Source organism: Bombina bombina, chromosome 6 (genome assembly GCF_027579735.1).
Source record: "Bombina bombina isolate aBomBom1 chromosome 6, aBomBom1.pri, whole genome shotgun sequence".
NCBI classification, from domain to species: Eukaryota; Metazoa; Chordata; class Amphibia; order Anura; family Bombinatoridae; genus Bombina; species Bombina bombina.
The window spans coordinates 117,261,433-117,288,638 of NC_069504.1; the positions used below are offsets into that span (position 1 = coordinate 117,261,433).

At 39.5% G+C, this 27,206-nt stretch overlaps 1 protein-coding gene across 1 annotated transcript in view; it reads right to left on the minus strand.

Moving 5' to 3' along the window:
- LOC128664339 (chloride anion exchanger-like) overlaps window positions 1-27,206 on the minus strand; it is an 87,256-nt gene that overhangs the window by 24,258 nt on the left and 35,792 nt on the right. Inside the window, exons 13-16 of the mRNA XM_053719179.1 lie at window positions 15,897-15,966; window positions 15,671-15,763; window positions 15,463-15,558; window positions 11,570-11,815 (exon numbers count right to left, since the gene is read on the minus strand). Of these exons, the coding sequence (XP_053575154.1) occupies window positions 11,570-11,815; window positions 15,463-15,558; window positions 15,671-15,763; window positions 15,897-15,966 (505 nt within the window). The remainder of the gene's footprint in view (window positions 1-11,569; window positions 11,816-15,462; window positions 15,559-15,670; window positions 15,764-15,896; window positions 15,967-27,206) is intronic.

Consider the following 27,206-nt stretch of genomic DNA (forward strand, 5'->3'; position numbering starts at 1 on the left):
CTCTCACAAAGAGGTCTGAGACAAAGCAAAGGCAAAGCATACTGAACAGAGGCCCTTTAAATAATGAGTGATGACATCACAATTCTGAGACTGCATCCTGTCTCACATGGATGATGCACAACAGTCTGGCCATAAAAGGAAGTGCAGGCAATGAGCAGCATCCCCCACAATGCACCAAGTCAGGAAGAGGGGTGAGTAAAATGGCTGCCAGCAGCACATGGCAAACACAACAGGGAAAAAACCCTGACAGTACCCTCCCCTCAACGACCCCTCCCCCGTGGGAGGACAAAAGGCTTATTGGGGAAACGGGCATGGAAGGCACGGAGGAGGGCAGGAGCATGAACATCAGAGGAGGGAACTCAAGAACGCTCCTCCGGACCGTAGCCCCTCCAGTGAACCAAATACTGTACACGGCCCCTGGACATACGAGAGTCAATAACGCTGCTGACCTCATACTCCTCATGGTTGTCAACAAGGATAGGACGGGGACGAGGCAACAGAGTGGTAAACCGATTACAAACCAGTGGTTTCAAGAGGGAGACATGAAAAACATTGGAGATGCGCATAGCAGGAGGAAGGTCAAGAGCGTAGGCCACAGGATTAACCCATCGAAGTATTCGAAAAGGACCAACATAACGGGGAGCCAATTTATTGGAAGGCACACAAAGGTTCAAGTTGCGGGAGAACAGCCAAACTCTCTCACCAACCTGGTAGGAAGGTGCGGCGAGACGCCTATGATCAGCCTTGAACTTTTGGCGCTGCATAGAACGATGAAGGCAATCCTTAATCTTCACCCACGTGGAACTGAGTTGCCGGAGATGCTCCTCCAAAGCCGGAATACCCTGAGACATGAATGAATCGGGCAACAAGGATGGTTGAAACCCATAATTCGCCATGAACGGGGATAACTTGCAGGAAGCATTAATAGCACTATTATAAGCAAACTCTGCCCAAGGTAACAGTTCAGACCAATTATTGTGGAGATCTGAGATATAGCAATGGAGGAACTGTTCCAGAGCTTGATTAGACCGTTCTGCAGCCCCATTGGATTGAGGGTGATATGCCGAGGAAAAGGAAAGCTGGATCCCCATTTGAGCACAAAAGGAACCCCAAAATCTGGAGACAAACTGGCTACCCCTGTCTGACACTATCTCCTTGGGTAACCCATGTAAACGGAAGACCTCCCGGGCAAAAATTGAAGCAAGCTCCTGAGCGGTAGGCAGCTTCACCAAGGGAATGCAATGTTACATTTTAGAAAAACGGTCAACCACCATAAGGATAACAGTATTGCCATTGGAAACAGGGAGCTCGACAATGAAGTCCATGGAAAGATGTGTCCAAGGACACTCACCATTAGCAATAGGTTGAAGAAGACCCACAGGAAGACGTCGAGGAGTCTTATTCTGTGCACAAACTGAGCAGGCGGCAACATATGCAGAAACATCACAACGAAGACCTGGCCACCAGAATTGTTGAGTGACAGACCAAATCATTTGGTTATTGCCTGGGTGACCTGCGGCTTTAGGATAGTGGTAAGTGTGCAAAAGTTTAGTTCGAAGATTCTCAGGAACAAAACACTTACCACTAGGTTTCTCAGGAGGTGAATTGGTTTGTGCAGCCAGGATCTCCTCCCCCAAGGCAGAAGTCAAATTAGTATGTATGGTAGCCAAAATATGGTCAGGAGGTATAACAGGAGTAGGTACAGACTCCTCCTTGGACAGAGGCGAAAATTGTCAAGAGAGGGCATCAGCCCTAACATTCTTACTACCAGGCAGGTAGGAGACCACATAATTAAACCAAGACAAAAAAGTGCCCATCTGGCCTGTCAGGGCGACAAACGTTTTGCTTCAGATAGATAAGTTAAATTCTTGTGGTCAGTAAAAATGAGCATTGGCACGCTAGTACCCTCGAGAAGATGCCTCCATTCCTTAAGTGTCAAAATTATGGCCAGTAATTCCCTGTCGCCAATTTCATAATTGCACTCCGCTGGAGACAATTTCCTAGAGAAGAAACCACACAGATGCAAGGAACTGTCAGGCGTAGGACATTGAGACAAGAGGACACCTACTCCAGTCTCAGATGCATCAACCTCAAGAATGAAAGGCAGGACAGGGTTAGGATGAGCCAGAACTGGAGCGGCAGCAAAGGCAGTCTTAAGACTATCAAAGGCCTTAATGGCAGTAGGTGACCAATGGAGTGGATCATTCTCTTTACGGGTCATGTCTGTGATAGGTTTGACTAAGGAAGAAAAGTTTTTAATAAACTTTCTATAGTAATTGGCGAACCCCAAAAAACGTTGAATAGACCGAAGACCAACTGGGCGAGGCCACTGCAGAACTGCAGATAACTTGTCAGGGTCCATGGAGAACCCTGCAACGGAGATAACATAACCTAGGAAGGTTACTTGAGTCTGATGGAACTCACATTTCTCAAGTTTACAAAACAGGCCATTCTCACGTAGTCTCTGAAGAACCCGTGTAACATCAGGACGATGAGCCTCAAGTGTGGGTGAGTGTATGAGGATGTCATCTAAGTACACCACAACACACTGTTGCAACATATCTCGTAGGACATCATTAATAAATTCCTGGAAAACAGCAGGAGCATTACATAGGCCAAAGGGCATTACAAGATACTCATAATGCCCGCTCCTGGTGTTAAATGCTGTTTTCCATTCGTGGCCCTCCTTAATCCTAACGAGATTGTACGCTCCTCTCAAATCAAGTTTAGTAAAGACCGTAGCTCCCTTGAGGCGGTCAAAGAGTTCCGTAATAAGCGGAATAGGGTAAGCATTCTTAATCGTAAGACGATTAAGACCCCTATAATCGATACATGGTCTTAACTCGCCACCCTTTTTCTTCACAAAGAAGAAGCCAGCCCCTGCAGGAGAGCAGGATTTGCGGATGATCCCCAGCGACAGAGCATCGGTAACATACTCCTCCATAGCACAATTCTCTGCAACAGACAGAGGGTAAACCCGGCCCCCGAGGAGGAATGGCTCCGGGTTGCAGGTCTATGGCACAATCGTAAGACCAGTGAGGAGGCAACGTACTGGCACACACCTTGTCAAACACGTCTAGGAACTCTCGGTACTCCTCTGGCAATTGAGATACCGAAGAAGTGCACAAGACTTTAACTGGTTTCCGAAGACAAGTGGAAATACATTGCGGGGACCACGACAAAATTTCGGACCTGCGCCAGTAGAGACTGGGATTGTGCTTTTGGAGCCAGGGATAACCCAGAACAACCGGAAAATGCAGAGAGTTTATCACCTGGAACTGGAGGGTTTCAAAATGGAGAGGCCCAACAGCCATGGACAACGGAGCAGTTTCGTGAGTAACGAGTGCGGGCTGAAGGAGCCTGCAATCAATGGCCTCAATAGCAAGTGCAACGGACCGAGGCAAAACAGGAATGGAGTGCTTTGATACAAAAGCACTGTCAATGAAATAGCCCGCAGCACCGGAGTCAACAAGAGCCTGAGTGACTATGGCGGAGTCCACCCAGGAAAGGACAACCGTGACCAAAGGTTTCTCCTTAAGTGGTTCCGGGGACAAGAATAAACCACCCAAGGTCTGCCCCAGACAGGACCTTAGGTGTGAGCGTTTCCCGGCCGTGTAGGAAAAGACTTCAAAAGGTGGCTCTGTAACCCACAATAGAGGCAGAGCCCCTCCCTCCTCCTAAAGGCCCTCTCTGCCGCGGAGAGACGCGTGAATCCCAGCTGCATCGGCTCAGCAGTACCTGGTGACTCGGGACCAGGAGGCATGGGAGGAGAGGGAGGCATGGGTTGGAACGAACAAGTAGGAGACAATGGAACAGGAGGCTTCCACAAGCGCTCCTTGAAAGAGGGCCTCTCTCTGAGTCTGATGTCAATTAGGATCAAAAAAGACACCAATGCCTCGAGATCCTCTGGTAAATCTCTGGCAGCAACTTCGTCTTTGATCGCATCAGAGAGCCCATGAAAGAAAGCGGCAACAAGGGCTTCATTGTTCCAACCTACCTCTGTGGCAAGCATACAGAACTCAATAGCATACTGAGCAACAGATCTTGTACCTTGCTGAATGGACATGAGTCGTTTAGCAGCAGAGGAGGAGCAAGCCGGAACATCAAATACCCTTCGAAAGGAGGCCACAAATTCAGGGTAATTTAAAATCACAGGTTTATTAGTCTCCCACAAGGGATTAGCCCATGCAAGAGCTGTGTCAGAGAGTAACGAGATGAGAAATCTCACCTTAACCCTGTCAGAGGAAAACGCCTGAGGTAACATCTTAAAGTAAATGCCCACCTGGTTCAAAAACCCTCTGCACTGAATAGGATCGCCTCCATATCGCTGAGGTAGAGGTGCAGAACCGGACATCCTCCTGGTAGGCATAGGTGCAGCAGTGGAAACAGGAGCCATAACTTGCGGGACACTTTGGTCCAAATGTGCAGTGCAAGTCAGCAGGGTTTGCAGGGCTAGTGCAAATTGATCCAAGCGGTGATCCTGTTCATCCATCCTGGAAATGATGGCAGGTAAAGGTGGCTTATTAGCACCATCAGGATTCATGGCCTTTGCGTAATGTCAGGGTGCCAGGAATCAGACTGAGACGAGAAGTGCAAAAATAATCACACCTTTATTAAAAGCAAAAAATAATAAAAAGTCCACAAGTCAAATAACAAGCCAGGAGTTAAAACCAGAGCTGGTAGTCAGACGAGCCAAGTCAGGAGCCAAAGCGAATAGTCAGACGAGCCGGAATCAGGAACAAGGAAAACAGCAGAGTCACAAACAAGCCAGGGATCAGAAACCAGGAAGGACGTCAGGCAGCCAGGTAAAACAAAGGAGCTCTCACAAACAGGTCTGAGACAACGCAAAGGCAAAGCATACTGAACAGAGGCCCTTTAAATAATAAGTGATGACATCACAATTCTGAGACTGCATCCTGTCTCACATGGATGATGCACAACAGTCTGGCCATAAAAGGAAGTGCAGGCAATGAGCAGCATCCCACACAATGCACCAAGTCAGGAAGAGAGGTGAGTAAAATGGCTGCCAGCAGCACATGGCAAACACAACAGGGAAAAACCCCTGACACTCATGACTGCAGAATCGGATGCAATCCCCTTTGCCTGTTTTCACATGAGGCCTCTACAGCTTTGCATGTTGCACCAATGGGGCAGGGATTATACTTAGATATCACAATTGATATACTTAAATCCCAACACTCAACTCTCTCTGACTTGGTGGTTAGACCAATACCTTATTGTTCAAGGGGCCTCATTTCTTCGTCCTACCTTGACTGTGATCACAACAGTTGCAAGTCTTACAGGTTGGGGAGCTGTCTGGGGGTCTCTGACAGCACAAGGGGTTTGGAAACCTCAAGAGGCGAGGTTACCAATATATATTTTAGAACTATTGTGCTATTTTCAGAGCTCTTCTGGCGTGGCCTCTATTGAAGAGAGAACTTTACATTTGTTTTCAAACAGACAATATCACAACAGTGGCATATGTCAATCATCAAGGAGGGACTCACAGTCCTTCAGCAATGAAGGAAGTATCTCGGATACTTTCTTGGGCGGAATCCAACTCTTGTCAAATTTTTGCGATTCATATCCCCGGTGTAGACAATTGGGAAGTGGATTATCTCAGCCGTCATACTTTACATCTGGGGGAGTGGTCTCTCCATCCAGATGTGTTTTTTCATTTTGTACAAATGTGGGGTCTTCAAGAAATAGATCTGATGGTCTCTCGTCTAAACAAGAAGCTTCCCAGATATCTTTCCAGGTCCAGGGATCCTCAGGCAAAGATTGTGGATGCCTTAGCAGTTCCTTGGTTTTACCAACCTGCTTATATTTTTTCGCCTCTGGTTCTTCTTCCAAGGGTGATCTCCAAGATCATAATGGAACAATCCCATGTGTTTCTGAAAGCACCAGCATGGCCTCATAGGTTTTGGTATGCGGATCTTGCCCGGATGTCCAGTTGCCAGCCTTGGCCACTTCCTCTAAGGCCATCCCTTCTGTCGCAAGAGCCATTTTTCCATCAGGATCTCAAATCTCTAAATTTGAAGGCATGGAAATTGAACGCTTATTACTTAGTCATAGAGGTTTCTCTGACTCAGTGATTAGCACTATGATTCAGGCTCATAAGTCTGTTTCAAGGATAATTTATCATGGGGTTTGGAAAACCTATATTTCATGGTGTTCCACTCATAATTATTCGTGGCATTCTTTCAGAATTCCTAGGATTTTACAGTTTCTTTAGCATGGTTTGGATAAGGGTTTGTCTGTAAATACTTTGAAAGGTCAAATTTCTGCTCTTTTGGTCTTATTTCATAGAAAGATTGATAAACTTCCTGATATTCACTGTTTTGTTCAGGCTTTGATTCATATCAAACCTGTTATTAAATCTATGCATTCTCTGGATATTAAATTACTTTCTTGGAAAGTGTTATTTCTTTTGGCTATCTCTTCTGCTGGAAGAGTTTCCGAATTGTCAGCTCTCTCTTGTAAATCTCCTTATCTGATTTTCCATCAAGATAAAGCTGTTTTGCGGACTTCATTTATGTTTTTTGCCTAAAGTTGTGAATTCTAACAACATCAATAGGAAAATTATTGTTCCTTCCTTGTGTCCTAATCCTAAGAATACTCTTGAAAGGTCTTTACATTCTTTGGATGTGGTAAGAGCTTTGGAATATTATGTTGAGGCTACTAAATATTTCAGAAAGACTTCTAGTCTACTTGCTATTTTTTTCTGGCTCCAGGAAAGGTCAGAAAGCCTCTGTCATTTCTTTGGCATCTTGGTTGAAACTTTTGATTCACAAAGCTTATTTGGAGGTGGGGCAGTCTCCGCCTCAGAGAATTACAGCTCATTCTACTAGATCAGTTGCCACTTCTTGGGCTTTTAAGAATGAAGCTTCAGTTGATCAAATTTGCAAAGCAGCAACTTGGTCTTGTTTGCATACTTTTACTAAATGTTACCATTTTGATGTGTTTGCTTCCTCGAGTCGGAAGCAGCCTTTGGTAGAAAGGTTCTTCAGGCAGTTGTCTCAGTTTGATTCTAATGCCTTTGATATGAGTTTTTTTCTTTTGACATTTTTTAAGGAAAACGTAATTATTTTGGATTTAATTTCTCAGTGGTTTTAGATGTTGTTATTTTATCCCTCCCTTTCTAGTGACTCGTAGATTTCCCCATCTTGGGTATTATATCCCATACGTCACTAGCTCATGGACTCTTGCCACTTACATGAAAGAAAACATAATTTATGTAAGAACTTATCTTATAAATTAATTTCTTTCATAGTGGAAAGAGTCCATGAGACCCACGTTATGAATTTTTTGTATAAAGCACATTATTTTTCCAGTTCCTCTTTTTAATGTTTTTAATCCTTCTTTTATACCTCACTTCTTGGCTACATGTTAAACTAAGGTATGAGTGTGGTGGTAGGAATGTATATCCCATACGTCACTAGCTCATGGACTGTTGCCACTATGAAAGAAATTAATTTATCAGGTAAGTTCTTACATAAATTATGATATATATATATATATATATATATATTTCAACATTATGTAGGAAGAGTTCAGTAAAAATGAATACCACTTAAACCAAAGCCGGACAACGCTGCACCAAATACCAAAATATTTGCTTTATTGAGAGATAAAAAAAGACACACTGTATGCCTTTAACTAAAAAAAACCTTTGTACCTAATAAAATCATCAGCAGATAAAATATAGAATACACAGATGTACATTGCATATACCCCACATGCCAGCATGTCCCAGAGCCAGCTAAATGACAGTCTTGAAAGACACCTGGCACTTAAGTGTTAAGACACGCTTCGATCAGACTGGAAAATAACACTGTCCCACAGGGTAGCCCAGGCTTGAATTTCAATGCCGTTAGTCTCTGTGAGCCAATCTCGTCTCCTCTTTAGATCCGGATGCTTATAGCTGGGGATCGGATATACCGCTACTCATACTGCAAGACATGATTCTGCACCGCTTACCTTCACTTAGTAGTCCAATATCCAGTCCCCTTAAGAAACAAATAAGGGGCGTGTAAAGTTTGTAACAAAGAATACATTTAAACACTGATTGCAGTAGTAACAACATACATCTGACAAAGCCTCTATTCAAGCCCTGAAGGGGGAGGGGTGAAACGCGTAATGTTTGGAGTGTGAAAGTTTGAAGCGTGGAGCTAGACCCTATTGCTAGCTCTGAATTGGAACCTACAGAGCTACCGATCACCCTATGCATATGATTTGCAAGTGAAGAACCGCATTGGCACACAGCACGTTAGTCCAGAGAATATAGGTGGCCAGGAAACAGGTACCGGATATTGGACTACTAAGTGAAGGTAAGCCGTGCGGAAATAAGACTTACAGTATGAGTAGAGGTATATCCGATCCCCAGCTATAAGCATCTTGATCTAAAGAGGAGCCGAGATTGTCTCACAGAGACTAACGGCATTGAAATTCAAGCCTGGGCTACCCTGTGGGACGGTGTTATTTTCCAGTCTGACCGGAGCGTGTCTTAACACTTAAAGTGAAGGTAAAGTTAATGGGTCTGCTACAAATAAATGAATATATCATGCAAAATAAATAGCATGTTCATTCATCAATACTTCGATCTTTCAATATTACCTTACATATCTTTTATAATCTGCTCCGATTCTGCTATCCTAAAATCAACCCGTTTTTTTTTTTTTTTTTTCTAAACAACGATCACGTTGTTTAGATAGCCAATTGATTCTTTGGCCGTTAGGCGGCCGTCAATTGACGTCATCAGGGGATGGTTAATTATGCGCATGCTCAACTATTTGTATTGTCTACTTGCAATGCGAGCGCGTCCATTAACGATTAACGCATGCGCAATGGTGACAGAGAATTTAGAATGCGCATGCGCGGTTATTAGATGCTCGATGTGCACGAGCTTAGTTTACACGTATAGAGCGGGTGGGACCGCTCTATACGTCAAAGTATCAGAAACCCGGAAATGCTGTATGGGAGGAGATTCTGATGGCTACGATAAGAAAAATGTAGGTAGATAAATACGGTCAAAAATAAGTTTATTTAAAAAAAACCATAGCGACTGCATTGGAGATTGTAAAAGGATTATACATATCCATTTTTAATGAAAAAACTTTACCTTCACTTTAAGTGTCCGGTGTCTTTCAGGACTGTCATTTAGCCCGCTCTGGGACATGCTAGCATGTGGAGTATATGTAATGTACATCTGTGTGTTCTATATTTCATCTGCTTATGATTTTATTGGTACAAAGGTTTTTTTAGGTAAAGGCATACAGTGTGTCTTTTTTATCTCTCAATAAAGCAAATATTTTAGTATTTGGTGCAGCCTTGTCCTGCTTTGGTCTAATTGTTTTTTGGGACTGCTAGCGCAGACACTGTTGTGTAAATTTCTAATTATATCTGAGTGCACCCTCCTGTCTTAGGATTTTGGTTTTTCAACTATATATATATATATATATATATATATATATATATATATATATACAGTATATATATATATATATATATATATATATATATATATATACAGTATATATATATATATATATATATTATAGAATTTGACAGAAGAAGGTTATTTTGCACATGGTGTGAGAGCAAATAAATCTTTAAAGTTACTTTGCATAGATAGCTTGTTTGTTAACAATTTATACATGAGCATGATGAAGCAATACTTAACTTTTCTTTGTGGTGCCATCAAAAAATACAAAGCAGAAAAGATTGCAGAATGGCCAAATAGCTCAGTGGATAAAACATCATGTTGATTAAATTATCATTATAGGTTTTTAATTATTTTAATGGTCATTTAACTGAGCTTAAACTTCCTGTCCTTATGAAGACATTAACAGCTATCTTTATGTACGGTTTATAAAAAAAAGTATCTATATTAGAGCTTAAACAGAAATGAGTAAACCTTACAAGTCATGTAGATTGAGTAGGTTTTTATATGCGCATTACTTATTTAAAGAAAGTACTGAACCTTAATAGTGAGAACCCCTTGGCTACAGTGCATTGCAACAAAAACTTAGTGTACCATGGACGTCAAAACTTGTCAATTTACTCCTATTATGAAATATACCCATTTTTCTCTGTATCCTTTGTTTAAACACACCATGAACACATATCTAGATAGGTACTGTAGATGCTGGATGGAGTGTTATATGGTAGCAAGTTTTGTAACAAATGTACAGTATATTTAATAGCTCTCAGGACACATGCATGCTCCTGAGCCTATCTAGATATACTCTTATGAAAGCTAAATAGTTGCAAAGGATACCAGGAGAAATACGCACTCATACATACACAGCCACATTCATACACACGTGCACACACACTCATACACATGTACATAGTACATATACACACTCATACATACACAGGCACACTCATACACATGTGCACACACACTCACACCCATACTCACACACTCATACACATGCACATATAAACACTATGCACATGCACAAATACATACATACACAGGCACACTCATACACACATGTGCACACACACTCATACACATGTACATAGTACATATACACACTCATACATACACAGACACATTCATACACACATGTGCACACACAATCACACCCATACTCACACACTCATACACATGCACATATAAAAACTCATACACACATGTGCACACACACTCATACACATGTACATAGTACATATACACACTCATACATACACAGGCACACTCATACACATGTGCACACACACTCACACCCATACTCACACACTCATACACATGCACATATAAACACTCATACATACACAGGCACACTCATACACACATGTGCACACACACTCATACACATGTACATAGTACATATACACACTCATACATACACAGGCACACTCATATACATGTGCACACACACTCACACCCATACTCACACACTCATACACATGCACATATAAACACTCATACATACACAGGCACACTCATACACACATGTGCATACACACTCATACATGTGTACATAGTACATATACACTCATACATACACAGGCACACTCATACACACGTGCACACACAATCACACCCATACTCACAGACTCATACACATGCACATATAAACACTCATACATACACAGGCATGCTCACACCCATACTCACAGACTCATACGCATGCACATATAAACACTCATACATACACAGGCACACTCATACACACATGTGCACACACACTCATACATACACAGGCACACTCATACACACGTGCACACACAATCACACCCATACTCACAGACTCATACACATGCACATATAAACACTCATACATACACAGGCACACTCATACACACATGTGCATACACACTCATACACGCGTACATAGTACATATACACTCATACATACACAGGCACACTCATACACACGTGCACACACAATCACACCCATACTCACACACTCATACACATGCACATATAAACACTCATACATACATAGGCACACTCATACACACGTGCACAAACACACATATACATGTATATGCACACACATCTGCGCACACATTCATAAACACACACTCATACCCTTATACAGCATATACTTACCCCTTTGAGGGCTTTCATTCCAGAGATATCAATAAATGAAACAGCTCCAAAATCAAGAATTAAGCTATGGATATCAACACTTGGAACTATTATGCCATTTGGAAGATCTGAATTCCAGTCAATTTTAAAAGGAAGATCATCGGTTTTTATAGGCTTGTGCAGCTCTTCCACTCTGTTATTATCAAATTCAATATCATCCTCCTCCATATCTATGTAATTATCGTACGATGTGCAAACCAAACCTTTCTGTAAAACAAATTTAAAAAAAAAACAAGAATAATTAGCCTTTCTATCACTTTGGCTGGCTTATTGTTCACTTGACAATCCCAAATGATCCGGAAAAAGTCCAGAGTTCCATAATCTCTCTGCTTGGCCACAAGCAAATAAATATGGTTCAACTATTCTGTATATACTTCATAAATCTTGTTCTACTTACAGTCTCCAAGGTCCAACCCTTATTCTACATTATAAACAAACTTGGAAACTTTTATCCTTTAGAATCTTATGTGTAGACTGAAGTCATCCATTCATATTGTCAAATTTGTTATTGAAGTCTAAGAAGTCTTTTTCACCATGCTCAATGCTTATCTTTGATCCCAGATGATAATAAATAATACTTAAAGAGGAAGGAAAGCAAAACTAATCTTCCATGAGTCAAATACAGTGTACAATTTAAAATTAGTATTTGCCGAAATGTATCTCCTTTTAAATAGGGAATGCTAAAACTTGAATGCGCTTTGAGCACTTTATGTAGCAATATTATACTAGAAAAGTTAGTGGGAGCAAGCAGTGCTGAATGACAGCAATGAATATACAGTAGATACAGCTCTACCTTTGAGTTACTACTTTTTCACACACTGTTTAGATGTCTTGTATCCATAGATTCACTCATAGATTTATGTTTGAACCATCTTCTTTATTAAACAGTGCTTCTAGCTATACAGCTTACCATAGAGTGGCTGAAGCTACGGTATTGCTGACTACAACATTGTTACAAAGACTGTTGCCATTTAATCCTCAAGACACTTGCACACTCCTGAGCCTATATCAGTGCGCACTATTTGAATCTGAAACATATGTTTTCACTTCCATGTGCCTTTAATAACTTGTGTAGTAACTAGAGTGAAATATTAATTAAAACTTTTGGAGTAGAAAAATGATCAAAATACAGTTTAACAATAAAATTGAAATAACTAATTGTCACCTATATTACGAGTTTTGCACTAAACAGGGTGCGAAACGAACGCAAACAAAAGTTGCGTTGTTTCACCCTCCATAGTGCTGCAACTGAAGGGCGGAATGGCGATCACCGTAACGCAACTCCATTGATGTCTATGGGGAAAAAAAACTTACGTTTAAATCTAACACCCTAATATAAACCCCAAGTCTAAACACCCCTAATCTGCCGCCCCCGACATCGCCGACACTAAAGATAGCTCCCGACATCGCCGCCACTAATAAAATTTATTAACCCATATTCCGCCGCTACCAGACATCGCTGACACCAAAATAAAGTTATTAACCATTAATCTGCCACTCCCGACATTGCCACCATTATAATAAAGTTATTAACCCCTATTCCCTCGCACCTCGACATCGCCACCACTATAATAAAGTTATTAACCCCTATTCCCCTGCACCCCGACATCGCCACCACTATAATAAAGCTATTAACCAATATTCCGCCGCTCCCTGACATCGCCGCCACAAAATAAAGTTATTAACCCCTAAACCTCCTGCCTCCCACATCGCCGCCACTAAATAAAGTTATTAACCTCTAAACCTCCTGTCTCCCACATCTCCTCCACTAAATAAACCTATTAACCCCTAAACTGCCAGCCCCCACATCACAAAACACTAAATTAAACTATTAACCCCTAAACCTACCACCCCCTAACTTTAAACTTAAATAACAATATAACTCTATTTAAATAAAAACAAATTATGAAATAAAATTAACCCTACCATTAAACTATAAATTAACCTAACCTTACTATTCTAATAAAATAAAAAATACTACCAATTAAAATATCTAAATGACAAATTAAAAAAAAACTAACATTTCGAAAAAAAATTAAAAATCTAAATTACAACTAAAAAAAACAAATCCTACGAAAAATTTTAAAAAATCTAAGTTTACCAAAAATAATTAACATTAAAATCACGAAAAATAAAAAACACTAAGATTCCGGACATCCATCTCCATCCAGGCGGCGAGGTCTTCATCCAGGCGGCGAGGTCTTCATCCATCCCGGGGGCATCTTCTATCCTCATCCCGGCGGCGCGGAGTGGAGCCATCCTGGAAGCTGATCCCATCCTGTGTGCAGCATCCTCTTCATATGGTCGCCGCCGTACACTGAAGTTGAATGCAAGGTAGCCGTTTCAAAATGGCGTCCCTTGCATTCCTATTGGCTGATTTGATTCTTCAAATTCAAATCAGCCAATAGGATGAGAGCTACTGAAATCCTATTGGCTGATTTGAACAGCCAATAGGATTTCAGAAGCTCTCATCCTATTGGCTGATTTGAATTTGAAGAATCAAATCAGCAAATAGGAATGCAAGGGATGCCATTTTGAAACGGCTACCTTGCATTCAACGTCAGTGTACAGTGGTGAACGTATGAAGAGGAAGCTCCGCGCAGGATGGGATCAGCTTCAAGGATGGCTCTGCTCCGTTCTGGCGGGATGAAGATAGAAGACAACCCTGGGATGGATGAAGACCTCGTCGCCTGGATGAAGACCTTGCCGCCTGGATGGAGATGGATATTTAGTGGCGGAGATGTTGGAGGCCGGAGGTTTAGGGGTTAATAACTTTATTTTGTGGCGGCAATGTCGGGGAGCGGTGGAATAGGGGTTAATAAGTTTATTATATATAGTGGCGGCAATGTCGGGGTACTGTGGAATAGGGGTTAATTACTTTATTTCATAGTCCCGATGTGGGGGGGGCGGCAGATTAGGGGTTAATAGGTTTAATATAGTGTTTGCAGTGCAGGAGGGTGGCGGTTTAGGGGTTAATAGGTAGTTTATGGGTGTTAGTGTACCTTGTAACAGTTTAGTTATGAGTTTTGTGAAACATTTTTGTTACACAAAATCCATAACTACTGCTCTCAGATGGCCGTATGGATCGTGTTGGAAACCCAAGCATTTTAGCCAGACCGCACAACCTGTAATACCGGCACTATCAAAATCCCACACAAAAACGTAATTTTTTTGAGTGTGGGATTGACGTTGCGTTACAGGCTAAAATGCTTGTACAGCTATACCGACACGACTCCCAATAGTGTGTTCCTGCTTTTACGCTGAAATTGCTGTTTTTTTAGCGTTAAAAGCCGCAACGCAAAACTCGTAATCTAGGTGAATGTTATTTTCTGATTTTTAAAACTGAATTTGAATGGATGTGCAGTATTTAATAAACAAAGATGGATGGAAAGCAAATGTAGTATATTTTATGTGATGGTGCCATCTTTAATGTGTCTTCAAGTCCAATAGAATAATTATTTTAAGAGAAAGGGAATGTATATAACGCTGCAGATGTCCTTTGAGCGTGAATGGTAAAAAGGTCTAAGCCAAACAGAGGTAGCGTGGAGCAGGCTTAAAGGCGGAGGACGGACCGCACATCCATATACAAAAAAGAAGAAAAGCCGCTACCAAGCAACATGATGAAAAAAAGGGCTTTATTCCAAAAATAAAAAGACACACATACGAGAACGAGGAGAGCTATTATAATGTACCAGGTAAACCCCATTAATAAGATAATACATTTCAATAAATTTCAACAGAGATATTCCAGTCAAACATTTTGAGTAGTTTTTCCCATGGATTTTAGAATTAGCCTTTTAAAAGATAATTTTGATCTCTTTTGAAACTCATGTGTTTGCACTGATTTTACTTACAGGTGATACGTGCAAGTCTCCTTTTTTCAACATAGTTTTTATTTTTCGCAGGGCCTTATTACGTTTCCTTAACACCCTCAGTGGATTAAACCCGACCTACAAAGAGAAGAAAACATTTCTTTTTTTGCTTTTTGACATTAATCATAGATAGATCGCAATAAGCACTATGTCTCACTGCTGTGCTTTATTTAAACATTCCAATACTTACAGCTGCCGTAAGTTTGTCCTTAATGAAATTAGCATTAGCAAAAAATATTGGAGAAGGACATTTGAAAATCTTCACTCCTTCTGGCTCATAAATCTATAAATCAACAAAAGTAAAAAATAAAAAATAAATAAAAATGAAACGCCTTTTTTTAACACAGCTATTGATAGTTTTCTTATAGAGAGGATTATTAATTAACTAAATAATTAATTATATAATTAATTCTCACATCTGTGTAGTCCTTTCGGTTTTTGTAGATGTTGGTTCTTCCAATGCTAGCTACCAAGGTACATTTTGGGCTGTAAACAAAGAAAGGAGATGCATTTAATGGATCCAACAGAATTAATTATGTGAAAAAAGAAGATTTTAGACAAATGTTCTCTTGCTCCTATTCTTATTATATAATTTGTCCCAAAGCTTGAGCAAGTATTTATACATAACTAGCGTCTCATGCACTGATCCTAATGGCACCAAATTTGCAATGACTACAATGAATATAGAACACCTAGAATGTCATGCTCAGCACCTTCTTTACATCTGTGAGACTACTAAAATTAATTCCGATCAATCCAGCCAGACTAATTTAATGGGACAGTAAAGTAAAAATTAAACGTCAATGGATTGGATAGAGCAAGTAGTTTTTAACCACTTTCCAATTTACTTATTATTATTTACTGTTGTCAGTTTTGCTTATAATAATCTTAGGTGGACTCATGAGCGTGCACGGTGTCTAGATATCTGGCAGCAGTTGTTATATATAGATACATATACTGCTGCTATAACATGCTAAACACACATGTACGCTCCTGAGATCCTATCCGCCTACCTAGCTTTACTCTTCAACCAAGGATATCAAGAGAACATTGCAAATGTGATAACAGAAGTAAATTGGAAAGATGTTTTAAATCACATGCTCTATTTGAATTATGAAAGTTTAATTTTCACTTTACTGTGCCTTTAACATAACAAAACAGACATGCAAATATTTAACAATTACACACATTTCCAGAACCCTTTTTGACAACACCAATTCCCTTCTCTCAGTAAGATTACTTTAATATAGCAAAAGATGAAGTCCAGCTCCAAAAAGAGCCAAACGCCATGATGGGCGGCCTTCTTCCGAATTCTTCCGATGCTTTGTTAGACCATATCTACAAAATACTTTAAATGGAGCAATCACACCAGTTTAAATGATCCCATGCTGAGTCATGGTTAAGGTACAAATTCCTGGCTATGCCTTGATTACAAGTGGAGCGATACATTTTTATCGCTCATGAGTGCTAACTGAGCTCAAGGTAAATCAACAGTGCTATGTTAGTGTTGGTATTAAAAGTTGAAAGAAAATTCTGCACTTGAGTGAATGTGAGTGTGCTAACATTTGGAGGTCAAATATCACTACCTTTCCCCATGGACTTCTATGGGGCGCTCTAAAAATGCTTTTTCTTTTTATTGCTTGCAGGCTAACCAGATGTGCTAGACCAACTGTGCTAAAGCCAAAGGTACGTTAGAAATGCTTCACATTCCTGTGTTCTTCACTTAGAATATAAAGTTCTTTTTATTTTTATTTGGAGTATTTTTATAAAAAAAAAAAAAAAAAATTAAAATTGTTTAAAAATGATATTGCATATTTCAAGGTATTTGACTAGGAAGGGTGCATAAGTGTATATACATATGTCTAAATATGTATTTATATATGTGTTTATTTGTACAGTATGTATTTGTAAACATACATGTTTAAACATATAAACACATAAATACACATATATAGGCATGTACACACATGTATAATTAACTAGCTTAGGAGAGAGAAAAAAATCTTATGGATTAACCCCTTAACCCAAAAAGACGTATATATACTGTGTGTCATGCGGCACTTTGCCTATCGTACTGCATAACATATATATATATACTTCTGAGCTTCCAGAAGCTCCAGCAGTCTTGGCTGTAAAGTTACAGCAGACAGCTGGAGTTCCTGAGCTCCAGGCATCTGCCTGTATATGGAACTGGAGCACAATCGGTGCTACGGTTCGATATGAAGGCAGATGCCTGATTGTTACAGAGAGTTTGTGTCACTGTCTGTAATGATCTGCTCCTTGTGCTGCTGGGAGGTGTGGGAGGGAAGGGGTGAGGCGGGTGGGCTGCACAGAGGCAGAGGGAGGGAGTTGGAGGGGCCTTATGCTACAGAAAAATATAGAATAAAAGGGGAAGGGGGCATAATTAATGATCAAGGGGAGAGGGAGATAGGGGGGCACACTACACTATAGAATTTTTTTTTAAAATAAATTACCAGCTGCCAGTACCTAAGATGGCCACTAGTAGTAAGAGAGGGAGGGTTAAAGAGCTGTTTGGGGGGATCAGAGAGGTGGGAGGTCTGAGGAGTGATCACTACACTGTGAGGACAATAATATTAATAATAATACAAATAATAAAAAACTGTTTACTGGCAGGGGCATAGTTTGGCCTAGGAAAACAAGGCACTTGCCTAGGGCAGCAGATTGGGAGGGGGTAGCACTTATTGTGATTACATTTGTAAGAAGCTTGCAGTTATTTTAGATGTATTATACAGGTATATAATGGGAAATTTTGTCCATGGAGCTTACATTCAAGGGAGGGTATAATAAGAGAGTGTACATGGAGCCTTTATTTTGGAGTTTACTCTGAACCTTTAATTTATTTAGCTATCTATTGCCTTTAGTTCTTTTGGCTTTCAGCACTCAATATTGTGTTTGGGGAAGTATTCTTTCAAGAAATATGTGTTTGTTTTTATCTGTGTGTGTGTGTGACCATGTGTATAACTCTGCGTGTGTATGTGTTTGTGACTATGTGTGTGCGTGTGACTATGTGTGTGTGTGTGTGACCATGTGTATAACTCTGCGTGTGTTTGTGACTATGTGTGTGTGTGTGACTATGTGTGTGTGTGTATGTGACCATGTGTATAACTCTGCGTGTGTATGTGTTTGTGACTATGTGTGTGCGTGTGACTATGTGTGTGTGTGTATGTGACCATGTGTATAACTCTGCGTGTGTATGTGTTTGTGACTATGTGTGTGCGTGTGACTGTGTGTGTGTGTGTATGTGACCATGTGTATAACTCTGCGTGTGTATGTGTTTGTGACTATGTGTGTGCGTGTGACTATGTGTGTGTGTGTATGTGACCATGTGTATAACTCTGCGTGTGTATGTGTTTGTGACTATGTGTGTGCGTGTGACTGTGTGTGTGTGTGTATGTGACCATGTGTATAACTCTGCGTGTGTATGTGTTTGTGACTATGTGTGTGCGTGTGACTATGTGTGTGCGTGTGACTATGTGTGTGTGACCATGTGTATAACTCTGCGTGTGTATGTGTTTGTGACTACGTGTGTGCGTGTGACTATGTGTGTGTGTGTGTGTGTGTGTGACCATGTGTATAACTCTGCGTGTGTATGTGTTTGTGACTATGTGTGTGTGTGTGACTATGTGTGTGTGTGTATGTGACCATGTGTAAAACTCTGCGTGTGTATGTGTTTGTGACTATGTGTGTGCGTGTGACTATGTGTGTGTGTGTGTGACCATGTGTATAACTCTGCGTGTGTATGTGTTTGTGACTATGTGTGTGCGTGTGACTATGTGTGTGTGTGTATGTGACCATGTGTATAACTCTGCGTGTGTATGTGTTTGTGACTATGTGTGTGCGTGTGACTATGTGTGTGTGTGTCTATGTGACCATGTGTATAACTCTGCGTGTGTATGTGTTTGTGACTATGTTTGTGCGTGTGACTATGTGTGTGTGTGTATGTGACCATGTGTATAACTCTGCGTGTGTATGTGTTTGTGACTATGTGTGTGCGTGTGACTGTGTGTGTGTGTGTGTGTATGTGACCATGTGTATAACTCTGCGTGTGTATGTGTTTGTGACTATGTGTGTGCGTGTGACTATGTGTGTGTGTATGTGACCATGTGTATAACTCTGCGTGTGTATGTGTTTGTGACTATGTGTGTGCGTGTGACTGTGTGTGTGTGTGTGAGACCATGTGTATAACTCTCATAGTTGCCAACATTTAAAAAAAAAAATCCAGGGACACTTTGCAGCAGAGCAAGCAAGCGGGTTACTGGAGTATTGAGGACCTACTGTTCAACTGCTCCGCCCACTCAGTTCTGCAATCAAAACACACCCATTTGAAAGTAATAGTATAATTTAGACTTATCCATAGTTTATTATACAGATTACAGCACCAAGCTCTTATACCTACCCAGTCTCTGGAACACATTCTGGGCATATGGTTATTTTTACAACACAACATCAAAAGTAGAAAGACAAATAATATGTGAACCCATTCAATAATAATAACACTATTCCATTAGGAATGAATTATATTTAGATAATACACTATATCTATTTATCATCTATCTATCTGTATATATATATATTTGCACACAAATGTTGTGCAAAAGAGATTTTAAGGGACATTTCCAGGGACAAAAAAAATCCAGGGACATACAACAAAATCCAGGGACTGTCCCTGGAAATCAGGGACTGTTGGCAACTATGAACTCTGCGTGTGTATGTGTTTGTGACTATGTGTGTGTGTGTGTGACCATGTGTATAACTCTGCGTGTGTATTTGTTTGTGACTATGTGTGTGTGTGTGACTATGTGTGTGTGTGTGTGTGTGACCATGTGTATAACTCTGCGTGTGTATTTGTTTGTGACTATGTGTGTGTGTGTGTGACCATGTGTATAACTCTGCGTGTGTATTTGTTTGTGACTATGTGTGTGTGTGTGTGTGTGACCATGTGTATAACTCTGCGTGTGTGTGTGTGTGTGTGACTATGTGTGTGTGTGTGACCATGTGTATAACTCTGCGTGTGTGTGTGACTATGTGTGTGTGTGTGACTATGTGTGTGTGTGTGTGACTATGTGTGTGTGTGTGTGACCATGTGTATAACTCTGCATGTATATTTGTTTGTGACTATGTGTGTGTGTGTGACTATGTGTGTGTGTGTGACCATGTGTATAACTCTGCGTGTGTGTGTGTGTGACTATGTGTGTGCGTGTGACTATGTGTGTGTGTGTGTATGTGACCATGTGTATAACTCTGCATGTGTATTTGTTTGTGACTATGTGTGTGCGTGTGACTATGTGTGTGTGTGTGTGTGCGTGTGTATGCAAGTGTTTTGCAAGCCCTGGTGAACATTTACTTTGGAAATGGCATGATTTTTTTAAAAAAAGAATTCACATTACTCCATGAGCAAAAAATATTATGGCCAAAAAAAGGGGGAGGGAGGAATTAGGGGCAGCAGAATTTAGAGTGCCTAGGGCAGCACAAAACCTAAATATGCCACTGATGGCAGACATTCTGCCAGTACCTTAGATGGTGGTGACCAGTGTGTGGGCGGGGGGGGGGGGGTTTAGGGAGGGAAGAAAGCTATATGGGAGGGATCAAGTAAGGATTAGGGAGTGGGCAGTGTTTGGTGGGAGGGTAATTTCTACTCAAAAATGCATCAAAAATGAACCTTACACGCTATCTGATTAACCCCTTCACTGGCAATAATTTCACGTAAGGTGCACAGCTGCAATTAACAGCATTCTAATTGCCAAACACAATGGCGAAGCCATGCATGTCTGCTATTTCTAAACAAAAGAAATCCAAAGTTTGCGAAAAGTTAACAAAAATTTTTTTTTATGATTGTATCTGGCAATCAATAGTGGCGAGCAATATACCAAAATGAGTCTACTTTAAAAATATAAATATATATATATATATATATATATATATATATATATATATATATATATATATATATATAGTTTTCATAGGTAAATCAAAAAATCAAAAGCTCTGTTCAGTTTAATGAAGAATCTTATCTTTATTTAAGCATTTAGGCACACAACAGCAACCAGCAACGTTTCGGGCTATTCACCCTCAATCATGCTAACTGATTGATTATCATGATTAAGGGTGAATAGCCCGAAACGTTGCTGGTTGCTGTTGTGTGCCTAAATGCTTAAATAAAGATAAGATTCTTCACAAGATTTGGTGCTGTGGTCTTTGACTTTTGTGATTTGAGGGGTGTTTGCATTGGCCCCTATATCAATGGCACCAGGTATAGTGCTGTTTGTATTTTGGACTGTTATTTCTGTTTAATCAGAGTGATAGCAAAAATGCTAAAAATTCTCTGGTACTTTGGGCAAGTTTTTCACTTAAATTCCCGGTAGGAGATTAGGGGTTAATACAATTTAAATAGTGTTTGTGATGCAGGAGGGTGGCGATTTAGGGGTTAATAGGTAGTTTATGGGTGTTAGTGTACTTTGTAACACTTTAGTTATGAGTTTTGTGAAACATTTTGTTACACAAAATCCATAACTACTGGTCTCAGATGGCGGTATGGATCGTGTCGATATAGGCTGTAACGCAAGCATTTTAGCCTCACCACACAACCTGTAATACTGGCGCTATGAAAATCACATGCAAAAACGTAATTTTTTTGAGTGCGAGATTGACGTTGCATTATAGGCTAAAATGCTTGCGGTATAGCTATACCGACACGACTCGTAATGGCTGCGTTACTGTTTTTACGCTGAAATTGCCATTTTTTTCAGCGGTAAAACTGAAATGCAAAACTCGGAGTCTAGGTGATTAAGAATTACATATAGAAAAAATTTTAAAAATTATTATTATTATTAAAAAAAATGATAGATTCTGTAAAAAAAAAATATGTATATATACTGTATATATATATATAATCTATGGATTATTTAAAACATTTTTTACAGTAATTATAATAATTTTTAATAATTATTATTATATTTTTAAATATTTAATATGTAATATTTCAATAACACGATTAAGATTAGTAGTTCTTCATGTGCACTAAACCAACACTGAGTTAGACCTAAATCGCGAAACGCAAATTGTGTTTTGTATAGTTTACATTCTTATGTTCTAAAAATAAGTACTTTTTATTATTAAATGTATATTTCTATATTTGTGATAATGTCAATGTAAAATACATACCTATACCTATATATCTATAGGAATAGATATACAGGTATAGGTATAAACAGAAATGTATAAAAATATGTATGTACAATATAAATTACATTATCATTAAAGTGAACATTTTAATGTGAATACGAGCGATAAGTGTTAGGTTTTTCTTCTGTGCTCTCCATTGACTTCTATTGGGAGAATACGTTAACACAGTCGAGATATTTGATCAGCACGGGTCAGATTTAACTTGTGCACACACTTTTTACTCTCAACTTGTAATATGTGCAGATCCTGACACACGCCAAAAGCTTGCTTCTAGCGAAGTTTACACTCAAGTGAACAGGGGTGGACTTAAACCAACCAGAGCCCCCGGGCAAAAATTAAGAAAGAGCCCTCTCCTCCCCCACTCTGCCTCTTATGCCCCTTTCTCATCATCTGCCTACCACGCCTCCACCAGGGCCTCCAGGGATAGGCCCCAAACATCATGGGTCAGGGACCCCAAATTCCAGGGACCTCACAGCAACAGACCCTCCAGAACTAGACCCTACACTACATGGCCCCCAGAGCAACAGGTACCCACTACAGGGCCAAACACAAGCTACTCACACCAAGGACAGGGCCCCTATTTAGCCCACCTTTAACTGCTTAGTTACTATCAGTGTTGTGCTAGCCTTTGATCATCTGCCACCCGCTGTCAAATATGCAGCTTCTCTAGCTAATCTTTGAACTGAGCAGGAGGGCTTTCACATTATTTAATCAACTGTGACTGTGAGCCTAAGCAGTACACCAGGAGTCCCCCCAGGGGTCCCCTTGACAATAAAACGAGCGGGCCCCCTTATGTGCAGGGCCCTCGGTCCAGGGCCTATGGCCCAAATGCTCAGCCCACCCCTGCAAGTGAAAGTACAACATAACCTTCCACTTGTAATCTGACCCATATATATAAATGTGTGTGTAATACTTTATTTAATATGTTTTACACTTTTATTCTAGTCCTAACTCTTTACTTCAGGTCTTTTGTTGCACTCACAACTTCTTATTTAAAACGTTTCTTTATAAAACTTATATTTTTTATGTATGAATGCAATACTTTATTTTAATATATTTTCCATGTGTTTTGTGAAACTTGTATTTTAACCCTGATATTTTACTCCAGGTCAAGCTCATTCTTCTAGTGCTTTTTTGGCTTGCGCTGAAGTGCAACCCATAGCTTTCAACTAAAGTGTTGTGTTGATCATTATTGGTCTTGTGCATTGCTCTAGGATCTTTTTTGTTTGGCAACGGCTGACAGAAAAGATTAATAATCAACTACAATAGTCAAATATGACATTTTGTGTGTCGATGTTGCTGACAATAGTTTTTTTATGACAGGGACAAAGGGTTAACCAGTGTTTTGTATGTGGCTGACAGTAGGGGTTAATAATTAACTACAGAGTTAAAACAGACAAATATGATATATAATTGGCGGGTACAGAGAGTGAAGGAAGAGGTAGATTTTTTAATATCTAGGGAAGCGTTAACCCTTAAAGGGCCACTGTAAGTAAATATTTTCTATGCCTGTTACTAACTAATTACCCCAAATATGCTTTTTCTCAATAGCATTTCATTAACATATCTCTACCGTATATCAGAAATCTTGTCTGCAAATTTAATTGTTTTCCACACCCACACCGTGGGTATCCTTTGCTCTGTACCAATCCGTTTACAATGCCTAGGTTCCAAAATGGCGCTTTAAACACAAAGTTATTGGTTTAAGTATTTTGAACACTCAGTGCTGAAAATAGTGGGCAGGATAACGTGACATCATCAGCGAATAAAAGATATAACTTTTAGAACGTTATGAAACTTCGTTTTGGAGAAAATATAGGTCAGTAGGTTTTAATGAATGTTTATTAACTTAATATGTTAGTTGTTTAGCTTAAAAATTATAACAGAAAGTAATCCTTTAACATAAACTACTAGAATGTCAACATTGCAAATGTCAATATTCAAAAATATTTTTGTAAATGTTGTATTTATGCAATAGCGAAGTTAAAAAAGTCGATATTATGATACAGTTTTAGATTATGCTACACATTAAAACAGGCAATCCTAAAACCTGAAGGATACAAGTACAACAAAAAACAAACAAATGTGAGCACCCCCAACTAAAGGGGCTTACCATGTAATAAACTGTCAAGTAGGAATGAAATGGAGTAAAACAGTCGTATAAAATAACCAAGTACACATTTTTTTATTTTGTATCAATTTATTTTTAAACAGTATTTTATCAGCTGATGTTTAATGAACTATCTTTTTCAAAGAATGCACTGATTTTTATCTTGGTACCATTATTATTTTTTAATATACTTAGAGGAATTCTAACGATATTATAATTTTTATGTGTTTTGTGATACCATAAATTATATGTTTTTATAGGTTAATACATTGTATATGCATATTTTTAATATCCACTACGTATGCTTAAAAGTTAATTGATATAAAATAAAAAATGTTATACTTAGTTATTTTATACAACTGTTATACTCCATTTTATTCCTATTTGCCATTTTATTAGATTTTAAGCCCCTTTAGTTGAGGGCACTCACCTTTGTTTTGTTTTTTTTGTTGCATTTACGCAATAGCGCCCTAACATTTACTTTTATTGTTATGTCATATGTTTTTACATGTCAGTGTTGTAACAAGCTACAAATACTGCAGATGTTGCAATTAGGTTTCCGCTTGCAAGTCTGAAGTTTACCCTGTTGGATGATAGAGGTAGAGTCCATACTGACATCAGTATAGTATAATATTACAGGGACAAAGCCATAAAATAAATGAAACATAAGGTTCCGGTGTAATACTTTACGTCATCTCTCATAAGATGTGACATACATAAGAATCTAATGACTGTTAGTCATTCCTGCTATGTTTTATGTTTTTGTACACAGAGGAAATTCTAACATTCTCTTACCACGTGATGTGACATTTTACAGTCTGTTAAAGGGACTTTAAACACCTTGCACTTAAAGGGACAGACAACCCCAAAAAATGATTTCATGATTTGGATAGAACATACAATTTTAAACAACTTTCCAATTTACTTCTATTATCAAATTTGCTTCATTCTCTTGTTATCCTTTGCTGAAGGAACAGCATTGCTCTACTGGCAGCTAGATGAACACATCTAGTTAGCCAATCACAAGAGACAAATGTGTGCAGGCACCAATCAGCAGCTAGCTCCCACTAGTGTATGATATGTGCGTATTCTTTTTTAACAAGGGATAAAAGAGAACGAAGCACATTTGAAAATAGAAAGGAATTTAAAAGAGTCTTAAAATTACATTTTCTATCTGAATAATGCAAGTTTAATGTAGACTTTCCTATCCCTTTAAAAGGACAGGAACCCCCTTTCTTTTATGATTCAGATAGAGCATGCAATTGTTAACAACATTTGAATTTACTTCTATTCTCAATTTTATCTCTTTGTATCCTTTTAAACACATCAGTAAGCCAAACACAAGAGGCATATATGTGCAGCCACCAATCAGCACCTATCTTCCAGTTCCTGAGCCTACGTCGGTATGCTTTAAAACAAAGGATACTAAGAGAACAAAGCACAATAGATAATAGTATATTAGAGAGTTATTTAAAATTGTATGTTCTCAATTTCATGTGCCTTCATATCCCTTTAAAGACATTTCTGTTGTCTTACTATAGAATATCAGCAAAATAAAATAAAAAAAATAAAACAAAAATAAACATCTTGTTTGCTGCAATTGTTTTTGAATAACCAGACTCTAACCACCACTAGCTTTATTTTAGGAGCCAATCTGGACTCGATTCTGCATCTGACAAATCTAGCCACAGTCATTATGTTAGTATAAAGTGCTTTGTTTTGCACCTTTTAGCTGCTAAAGCCATATAGGGAAATATATGTAGCAGTTTTAGCTTTGCAATGTTTGCAGTGAGCTTTTTCAGTTATGAGAATTAGAACACCTACATAGTGATGTCGCGAACCTAAAAATTTGGGACGGCGAATCCGCAAAAGTTTGCGAACCGGCGAACCGGGCAAACCGCCATAGACTTCAATAGGCAGGCGAATTTTAAAACCCACAGGGACTCTTTTTGGCCACAATAGTGATGGAAAAGTTGTTTCAAGGGGACTAACACCTGGACTGTGGCATGCCGGAGGGGGATCCATGGCAAAACTCCCATGGAAAATTACATAGTTGATGCAGAGTCTGGTTTTAATCCATAAAGGGCATAAATCACCTAACATTCCTAAATTATTGTATCGATCAGGTAGTGTAAGGGTTACGCCCGCTTCACAGTGCGCAGTGTAGGTGATATACCTGCCCTGACCATGCTAAGCAGACCAGGTATCAGTGGTCAGATGGACCCTTGCCCCAACACTGTGTGCCAGACATGCCATTATAGCAGACTTATATGGCTTTGGCGTTGCTTTTTGGTAATTATAAGGCTGCTAAATGCCACTGCGCACCACACGTGTTTTATGCCCAGCAGTGAAGGGGTTAATTAGGGAGCATGTAGGGAGCTTGTAGAGTTAATTTTAGCTTAATTGTAGTGTA